This window comes from Thamnophis elegans, unplaced genomic scaffold (assembly GCF_009769535.1).
Source record: "Thamnophis elegans isolate rThaEle1 unplaced genomic scaffold, rThaEle1.pri scaffold_7_arrow_ctg1, whole genome shotgun sequence".
Classification (NCBI taxonomy): Eukaryota; Metazoa; Chordata; class Lepidosauria; order Squamata; family Colubridae; genus Thamnophis; species Thamnophis elegans.
The window spans coordinates 70,443-80,731 of NW_022473908.1; the positions used below are offsets into that span (position 1 = coordinate 70,443).

Genomic DNA, 10,289 nt, shown 5'->3' on the forward strand with positions numbered 1-10,289 from the left:
TTTCCAATATGGGAAAAAGACCGGAAAAATGTGTGGTCAATTGGAAAGAAGGCTTAATGATGAACAGGACCACCAAGGCCATCGTTCTGGGGCAGCTGACAAAATGGAGTTGAGAGGGGATTTTATACCTTCTCTTAAGCTTTGCACTTGAGATTCCTGTTCCTGTGCAAGAGCATGTATTCCTATTGGCTGTTGTCGGATTCCCATGCGGCCCTGCAGGGGTTATGTAGGGTAATAGCTGGCTCTATAAGCAAAATACAAATCTTAGGTGTTTGTCGGAGCTAAGTTTGGTTGATGTTTGGACTGCTCTGAGGTTAATGCAATAATTCCTATTGTGGCTTAACAGCTTTGTCCTGTTTTGGATTGTGGGAAGTTATCATCCAGCCCTCTCCCAGAAAAATGAAATATCCTAGGAAATATTGAAAAGGCAGAATATTTCTCTGGATGTGAAAAGAAACATGTTTCAAAAGACAGAATAGTTGCCTGTAGCTTTCTGCCCATCCCCAGCTAATGGGCCATTAAGATGGCCTGGCTAGCCCACTTTACATAATAAAGACTTCTCCTCACTGCAGCTGTAGGGGGAAGGGATATTACTCAACTGACCACAAGGCAACTGAGAACTCATCACAGCCTAGAGAGTAGCCCCTGCATGGCACCATGGGAGCCTGATAACCAGTCAGAATACATTTCTTACACAGAAACAGGAAACAGAGAGGTGGGACTAAGCAGGGTATAAAAAGCCTAGCAAGCCCCTTCCTCAGCCCTTCTCTTCTTCTTCACCTACATTGAAACATGTGATCACCTTTTCTGGTCAGGGCTCAAGCCATGTGGCCCTGTCCAACAATAAACCATCTTTCCAAGCAGCCTCCATGTCTCCAGTGTCTTTTTCCCCACTTGGAGCCGAACCCAGAATGACATTTCTTTCAACAGGATCTTGAGTGATGGCTGCTTTTGATCCTACCATTCTGCCTGTTAGGGTTCCAAATAGGATCCAAAATTAAATCAGAGTCCGAGGCAAAGGATTCCTCAAAATTCCAATTTATTAAGAGAGCCATGTTGGCACATCTGGGAAAATCTGAATCTGAAAGCTTCCTGGTTTTCCCCACCCAGCTGAAAGTTCAAGATCCTGCCCCCACACCCAGAAGTCCATCACAGGGTCCAATCTTCCACTGCCATGCTGGCAGCTTCCACCCATCCAGTTCCGGTCGGGTACAGAGGTGCAGAGACAAAGGATGACCTTGGCTTTCTAGAAAGAATGTTGTTATGGCTACATATCATTTAACTCCGTACAATCTGGAACGAACTCCCCGTGGAGATTCGTACCCTCACCACCCTCCAGGCCTTCCGCATAGCCCTTAAAACCTGGCTATTCCGACAGGCCTGGGGCTAAAGATTCGCTGCCCCTATCTCGAATGGTATGATTGTTGTGCTTTTTAACTATGTATAGTTTTGTGTTCTTGTTAAACTGTTTGTATCCCCCCCTTCCCTTTTTGAGTTGTGAGCCGCCCTGAGTCCCCTTAGGGAAAAGGGCGGCATACAAATGAAATAAAACTCTAAACTCTAAACTCAATCCCCCCTCCAATTTTCCCACAATAGAAAATGCATAGTAGAATAATAGAAAGTGTGGCAGGCCAAAGATCCAAAAGAAAAGATGGATGCAGGCCTGACACTGCTTCTGCTTCAAAATATCCTGTCTTGGGGAGATCTCTTGCTTTGCCTATGAATAGAGCTATCTAGTTTTCAACAAGCTCTTTAGCTTGTTGAAAACTGATGTGGGCTATTAAGGAAAGTGGGGAGCTGCTTTCTGCCTCTAAAAAAACATGTTTCTCAATTTCTCCCTTTGGAAAATATAATACTCTGCCTTTTTTTTAATATTCCTCAAAATATTTCATTCTTCTAGGAGTGGGTGCGGCTTCCCTCTCCCCATCAGATTCTTTAATGCCTTCAACAATGACAGAGCATCTGATGTACTGCCTTCCTTAGAAAAGTTGGCATACCTTCAGAAGAGGTGTACAGATAGTCCTCAACTTAAAACAGTTCACTTAGTGAATTTTCAAAGTTACCACAGCACTGAAAAAAGCGACTTTTTCAGAGTTACCCCCTTTGCAGCATCCCCATAATGATGCAATCTAAATTCAGGCACCTGGCAATTGGTTCACATTTACGACCATCGCTGTGTCCCAAGGCCAGGCGATCCACTCTTATGACCTTCTGACAAGCAAAGTCAATGAGGAAACCAGATTCACTTAACATCCAGGCTAACCAACTTGCCAACTGCCGTGATTCACTTATCAACGAAGACAAGAAATGGGGCAAAACTCGCTTGACAAATGCCTCACTGAACAAACATTTGGGGCTCCATTGTTGGGTCGTAAGTTGAGGACTACCTGCATCTTCTGAATTATACAGGTAGTTCTTGACTTACAAACATTTAGGGGCGTTTCAGAGTTACGGCACTGAAAAAAAGTGACTTACGGCTATTTTTCACACTTCTGATCACTGCAGCATCCTCGTGTGATCAAAATTCAGGGGTTTGCAACTGATTCATATTTATGGCAGTTGCCGTATCCTGGGGACGTTCTCAGAAGCAGCAAATGTAATGGGGAAGCCAGATTCACTTAACAACTGCATTACTAACTCAACTGCAACGGTCCGCTTAACAACCGTGGCAAGATGGATTTTTAAAATGAGGCCAAATTCACTTAACTCTCTTGCTTACCGACAAAAACATGGGGCTCAATTGTGGTGATTGTCAATGACTAACTGTGTATCATCATCATCTTTTAATGACCCCATAATCCCTTGCGGGGTGGAGTCTGGGCAACTGGAGCCGAGTGTTGACTGGCTGGATGCCCTTCCTGTCACCAATACGGAGTTATATTCAGCAGATATAATTATAACAATAGCAATAGCAGTAGACTTATATACCGCTTCATAGGGCTTTCAGCCCTCTCTAAGTGGTTTACAGAGAGTCAGCATATTGCCCCCAACAATCTGGGTCCTCATTTTACCCACCTCGGAAGGATGGAAGGCTGAGTCAACCCTGAGCCGGTGAGATTTGAACCGCTGAACTGCTGATCTAGCAGTAGCCTGCAGTGCTGCATTTAACCACTGCGCCACCTCGGCTCTTATAATATGCCCAGAGAGAGAAATATCTGCCTCTACCTAGGATTGAACTCTGAGCCTCCTGATTGTGAGGTGAGAGCACCACCTCTTGGCTACCGCACCACTCAATGACTAACTGTATATATAGCCTAATAAAGAAAACAACATAAGTATTAGATAAGAGTCTTATTGGGGTATTTGGGTTGATCAAACCACCTGAAGGCTGCATCTGTTTATATATTCTTAGGGTGGTTTTCAAACAGCACAAATCATAGTCCAGTCTTATTTATACACATTTCTAGCTCAATCTTCTCAATTCTTAAACCACAATTCATTCTTAAGGTGGCTTGATCCCATAAAATTAATAAGGACTAAAGCATAAAAACCTGCGGTAGAAAAATGAAGAAGAGGAAGGCAAGGAGGTTGTAGTTGGATAGAATCGATGACAGCTAGAAAAAAATTAAAATGCTTAAAAGAATAATGTACGAAGAGATATATATCAACATAGTTGAAGCCGAGAGGAATGGAAAACTTTGGTGAGATGCTGGTATAATAAATTCTGTTGGTGTAACCTTGATTTTTCCTCATCTTTAGTTTATTATTTCTCATTTTTCTGCACTCTGCAGAATGTTGCTTACGGACTAAACTTTTGAAGACCAGATCCAGGAAAATAACAAGCAGTAAAGCAGTGTATTTTTGTTTAATGTTTATTTTTATAAATTTATACAAAATCTTCCAGCCCAACCCCTATGTTCAGTCGTCTCCGTGAAATGTCCCAAGAATGCAGCAGTCTAATTTTTCTAAATGAAGATGTGTGTAACATGATCAGCGTCAGAGAACCTTAAACATTAATTAAGCCCCTGGCTTTTTGCATTACACCAGTTTTATTTTTTTTCCAAACGTGACTTTTAAGATGTCCAGACTTAAATGCTGGCTTGGGGATTCTGGGGGTTGAAGTTCAGACACCTTAAAGTGGCCAAGTTTGGAGAAAAAAACTGCATTACACAAAGGCACATATATATAGCTTCAATTATTATTGGCAGTTAAAACACTTGGAAGGCTAAGGGTTAAACATACAATAGTGCAAAACATTTAAACATATGTTAACATGTCAGCATGATTGGCTCCGAATTTATTCCTCTACAAAGCTTCAGTCAACATGTAAACATTTAGAAATAGGAACTACATTACACCGGATAACTAGCATATATACATCAATCTAAAATGGCCCAGAGGATGGGATGGGATTAGAATAAGAACAGCAAAGAAAGGAATAGGAGTAGGAGTAACAATAGAATAGGAATAGGAATAGGATGGAATAGAAGAATAGAATAGAATAGGAATAGAATAGGGAATGGAGTGGAATAGAATAAGAAATAGAATAGTATAAGGAATAGAATAGAAAATAGAATAGAATAGAATAGAAAAAGGAATGGAATGGAATGAAATAGGAATAAGAATAAGAATAGGAATGGAATAGCATAGAATAATAGAATAGAATGGAATAGAAGAATAGAATAGAATAGAATAGGAATAGAATAGGGAATGGAATGGAATAAAATAGAATAAGAAATAGAATAGTATAAGTTATAGAATAGAAAATAGAATAGAATAGAAAAAGGAATGGAATGGAATGAAATAGGAATAAGAATAGGAATGGAATAGCATAGAATAATAGAATAGAATGGAATAGAAAAATAGAATAAAATAGGAATAGAATGGAATAGAATAGGAATAGAATAGGGAATGGAATGGAATAAAATAGAATAAGAAATAGAATAGTATAAGGAATAGAATAGAAAATAGAATAGAATAGAATAGAAAATGGAATGGGGTGGAATGAAATAGGAATAGGAATAAAAATAGGAATGGAATAGAATAGCATAGAATAATAGAATAGAATGGAATAGAAGAATAGAATAGAATAGAACAGAACATAATAGAAAATAGAATGGAATGGAATAGGAATCTGGAAGGGAACTTGGAGGTCTTCTAGTCCGGCCTCCTGCCCAGAGCAGGAAACCTTGATATCATTTCTGCATTCTTTTTAAAAATTACCAAAGTTATTGGTAAGCCCCAAGGTTTTCTCCCAAACTTTCATCCGGATTAAATTCTCCTTCTTAACTGGCTGACAAACATAGCAAAGGATATTTCTACAGTACATGCTTTTAAATAAAGGGAAATATTTTTTAAGGCCTGGCCGAACCGTTCAAGAAAGCAACTTTTTGGCACCCTTAAAACCTCCTTCACCTCGCCTTTCTCACGTCTTGAAACAGTAGTGGGAAAATATGGCTATTTTGCAGCTAAATTTGGGAAGAGCGATCTCGGGGTGACATGGTGGTGATGGTGGTGGGGACACAGGTTGCCCTCTCGTTTTAATGGATGGACTACTGGGAAAAAAATTACACCTATTGGACAGTAAACTGCTTATACCGCATCATGATGGGAGGTTTTGCACAAACGCCCGGGAAACTTTTAAAAAAGCAAAATTAAATTCAACGTAGAGAAAAGTAAAGTTTTACACTTAGACAAGAAAAACCCAGAGTGTCCATATAGATCATACCTAGAGTACTGCATCCAGTTTCGGTCACCACGATATAAAAAATGTCGTTGAGACTCTAGGAAGAGTGCAGAGAAGAGCAACCAAGATGATGAGGGGACTAAAACATACGGTGGTGGACGGTTGCAGGAACTGGGCCTGGCTAGTCTAGCGAAGAGAAGGACCAGGGGAGACACGAGGGCATCTTCCAATATTTGAGGGGCTGCCCCAGAGAGGAAGGGGATCAAGCTATTTTCCAAAACACCTGAAGGCCAGACAAGGAACAATGGATGGAAATTGATCAAGGAGAAATTCAACCTGGAAATAAGGAGACATTTTCTGACAGTGAGAACAATCAACCCATGGAACAGAAGTTGTGGGAGCTTCATCCCTGGAGGCTTTCAAGAAGAGACTGGACTGCCATTTGTCCGAAATGGTGTAGGGGTCTCCTGCTTGGACAGGGGGTTGGACTAGATGACCTGCAAGGTCCCTTCCAACTCTGTTAATCTGTTAAGATTGACCCCTGAATTATGATAAGTGATAGAAAGAAGAAGAGAAAGAACGGCCTGATCCCAAGGTGCATCTCAGAGGCGTCTTGATATAAACCCTTCTTAAATTGTCTAGGAAGCTTCTCGGTCATCCAGCTGTATCAAAAGAGGGTGTTTTTTTTTGTTTAATTTTTGAAAAGACAACTGGACTTATTTTTTTTTTTTTGAAGAGGAAAAAGACGTTTCGCTCCCAATCCTGGAAGCTTCATCAGTTGTATCGGATGGTGTGGGAGATGGAAAGAGAGTTATGGAAAGTTGAAATGAGTTGGTGGGAGAGGGAGAATGATAGATTTTGATGGGGAGTGGGAGAGAGACGGAAAGATTGTGTTTCTATGCAGTCAACTGGTCTTAACCAGTGGTGGGATTCAGCTGGTTCGGATGATCAGCCCGTCCTGTCCTATCCTATATTTCCTTCTTTCTGGCTCAGCTGATTTCCGTGCCCCCGCTATTCTACTTGCCTTAGAAGATAAGCAGCTGAGCTTCAAATTTCTGTATTTTAAACACTGCGTGCAAGTCAGTGGTGGGATTCAAGTAATTTAACAATCGGTTCTCTGCACTAATGACTAGCTGGGTAGGCGGGGCTCGGTGGTCATGTGACCGTGTGGGCATGGCCAACTCGACGTCACTCATGTTGATGGGCGCTTCGCCTTAGCTGTGACAATGTAATCAGGGTTAACCGGAGAGGCAGTTTCTGTAAGTAGGGCAATAAAGATGAGGCTAGAAACAACACCAGAATGTTTCTTTCCTGCCTTCCTTACAGGATTAGCCCTGGAAAGTGGAAAGGAGATTTCTTCCAACAACCGGTTCTCCGAACTGCTTAGAAAGTTACCAACCGGTTCTCCCGAATAGGTGCGAACCGGCTGAATCCCAGCACTGGCACAAGTGCATTAGGCGTGCAATCACCGAAACCCGTTGTTAAACCGGTTGCAGCCCACTCCTGGTCTTAACGCTCTCTCGGAGCCATTGCGGTTACTTGGGGTTTTAGCCGCGACCTCAGGCCCTCCTGGAATCTTGTTGGGAAAAGCCAAAAGGACTATGTTTATACCCTGTTTCCTCGAAAATAAGCCCTCCCCCGGATAATAAGCCCGTCTCGAAAATATTGCAACACAGCAGCAGCAGCCATGAGGTGGCTCCAGTGTGCACCTCCTTCTGTCCCCATTTCTTATCCGTTTCCCTGCGTTTTCCCTTTCAGAAGAAGCTACGCCATGTCACAGGTCGGAGAACCTTCTTGAAGCAGAGAAGGTCTCCATCAGTGGTGAAATTCAAAAATGTTTGGTGCCAGTTCTATGGGCGTGGCTTGGTGGGCGTGGCAGGGGAAGGATACTGCAAAATCCCCATTCCTTCCCCACTCCGGAGGAAAGATACTGCAAAATCCCCATTCCCACCCCTCTCCCGGGGAAGGATACTGCAAAATCCCCGTTTCCTCTCCACTCCAGGGGAAAGATACTGCAAAATCCCTATTCCCACCCACTCCAGGGGAAGGATACTGCAAAATCCCCATTCCCACCCACTCCAGGGGAAGGATACTGCAAAATCCCCGTTTCCCCTCCACTCCAGGGGAAGGATACTGCAAAATCCCCATTCCCACCCACTCCAGGGGAAGGACAGTGCAAAATCCCCATTCCCTCCCCACTTTAGGGGAAGGATACTGCAAAATCCCCGTTTCCCCTCCACTCCAGGGGAAGAATACTGCAAAATCCCCGTTCCCACCCCAACTCCAGGGGAAGGATACTGCAAAATCCCCATTCCCACCCTACTCTGAGGCCAGCCAGAGGTGGTATTTGCCAGTTCTCCAAGCTACTCAAAATTTCTGCTACCGGTTCTCCAGAACCTGTCAGAACCTTCTGAATTTCACCCCTTCAAGGAAAGCCCCTCTCTTGCAAAGATGGTGGCCTGTATGCCGGCTTAAAGATGGCTGGCTACGTTCTCCCTGTTCTCAACCAGGGAAATCTAGGCGTCCCTGAATAGCAGCGGAGGGGGGGGGGGAAGGAAATGGCTGACCTTGGGAGATTTGAGGTGGGAAGAGGGGGGGGGGATTTAGCGGGGTAAGGCAACTCTTGTCAGCCGCCGAACCGTACACGGTCTCTAAGAGAGATCTAATATTTGAATATTTAGACAATATTCCTTTATCTTCTCTACAGATCCATGCTCGATTTCCCCCCCAATTCCATAGAGCAGAAGACAAAAACGAAAAGTGGCAGAAAGAGCCTCTTTTGGCGCCGGTTTTTTCCAAGCCCACCAGCAAATTTAAAGGCCCTCAAGCGCCGTCGACCGGGGTGGCCGTCAGTTAATCTCCAGCATCTCCGTCTCCGACAGGCCGAATTTCGTCTTGTACTTCTCAAAGAGTTTCGCCAGGGACTGTACGTACAAGCTGTGATAAAAGTCTATCTCCTTCTGGCTCGGATTGTCGGTTTTGGGGATCGTGATGGGCTCGCCGACTGGAAGGCAAAAGGAGAAGAAGAGAACATGAAAAGGTGGCGGGAAGAAAAGTTAGGCCCGAAAGTAAATTTCTCTCCGTTTGCAATCTAATAGAGTTACACTAAAATATGAGCAAACCCCAGGGGTGAGATTCAGCCTGTTCGGACCGGTTCAGGCGAACTGGATGCTAATTTCACATCTGGTTTGCTGAACCGCTAGTTGCAAGGATTGGCTGGCCACGCCCAAACCTCCCCTCCCCTCCCAGGAGTCTCCCCATGGCCCGTGGGAGGCCACGTAAGGGCAGGGCCTGCATGGAGGCTCCGGGAGGGTGAAAAATGGGCCTCCCAGACGTTCAGGCCCATTCCCAGCCTCTGGAGGGCCTCCGAAGCCCATTTTCGCCCTCCCAGAGGCTCAAACAAAACCTCCAGAGTCTGGGGAAGGCCCCCCCGCCATAGTGCAGGAGGGCAAGTAGGGCACGCCCACCATGTCCACGCCCACCCAGCAACCGGGCAGAGAACCGGTTGCTAAATTTTTTGAATCCCTCCCCTATCGCCTACTAGCACTGATGATGTTACTTAGTTTGGTAATGAAATGTCTGCAAGAAAACCACCAAGCTCAGAGGACCCCACAATCCTCCTCCTTCCTTTCTCATTCTCCAGAAATCCCCCTCCTTCCCTTCTAGCACTGATGATGTTATCTAGTTTGGTAATGAAACGTCTGCAAGAAAACCCACCAAGCTCAGAGGGCACCAAGGACCCCGCAAGTTCGACTCCGAGTGACAAACATTCTCCTCTACCGGCGCCGGGAATCGTTCTCTTCCCACTTACCGACGGTGGTGATGGGCCTGGCGTAAGGCACCAACCCCCAGCTGTTGGAGGAAAACAGCCCTCGTCCGTGGAAGATGCACGGAGCCACGCCGCTATACTTCTGCAATTTCTTCTGCACCCATCTGCACCAGGAGCCTTCTTCGAAAAAGATCTGCTTGAAAACATCGTTCTCCCCGAAGGAGTAAATGGGGACCAGATCGGCCCTAGAGAAGAAGACAGAAACCAGGGTCAGAATTGTAAAAAGCAAACAGCATCTCCATCACCACTGAGGTCCTTCGCGGGGTCAGTTACCCCCTAGAAGGGTATATTTCTTTTATTTGTACTCCACCGTTAATTTTTACAAATAACTCAGGAAGGCGCACGTAATATCCAACACGCCTTCGTCCTCCTGTTCTCCCCGCAACGACAACCCTGTGAGGTGGGCTGGAGTAACAGAGAAGGACTGGCCCAAAGTCACCCAGCCCCCTTTCAGACTTTAGGCGGGACTAGAACTCTCAGACCCCTGGTGATTGGTCCAAAGTCACCCAGGCAGCCTTTCAGACCTAAGGCGGGACTAGAATTCTCAAGTCTCCTGGTGATTGGCCCAAACTCACTCAGATGGTTTTCAGACCTAAGGTGGGACTAGAACTCTCAGTCTCCTGGTGATTGGTCCAAAGTCACTCAGTGGGCTTTGGTAACTAGGTAACCTAAGGTGGGACTAGAACTCTTAGTCTCCTGGTGATTGGTCCAAAGTCACACAGCCACCTTTCAGACTTTAGGCAGGACTAAAGCTCTCATTCTCCTGGTGATTGGTCCAAAGTCACCCAGGCAGCCTTTCAGACTTAAGGCGGGACTAGAATTCTCAAGTCTCCT

At 44.7% G+C, this 10,289-nt stretch overlaps 1 protein-coding gene across 1 annotated transcript; it reads right to left on the reverse strand.

Moving 5' to 3' along the window:
• Positions 1 to 8,300: 8,300 nt before the first annotated feature.
• Positions 8,301 to 9,696, reverse strand: LOC116523646 (diacylglycerol O-acyltransferase 2-like; the record flags this gene model as incomplete). The annotated part of the gene is made up of 2 exons (XM_032238775.1): positions 8,301 to 8,630; positions 9,438 to 9,696. Coding segments are annotated over 2 exons (414 nt in total), but the record flags the coding sequence as incomplete, so codon positions are not given.
• Between the last annotated feature and the right edge of the window lie 593 nt (positions 9,697 to 10,289).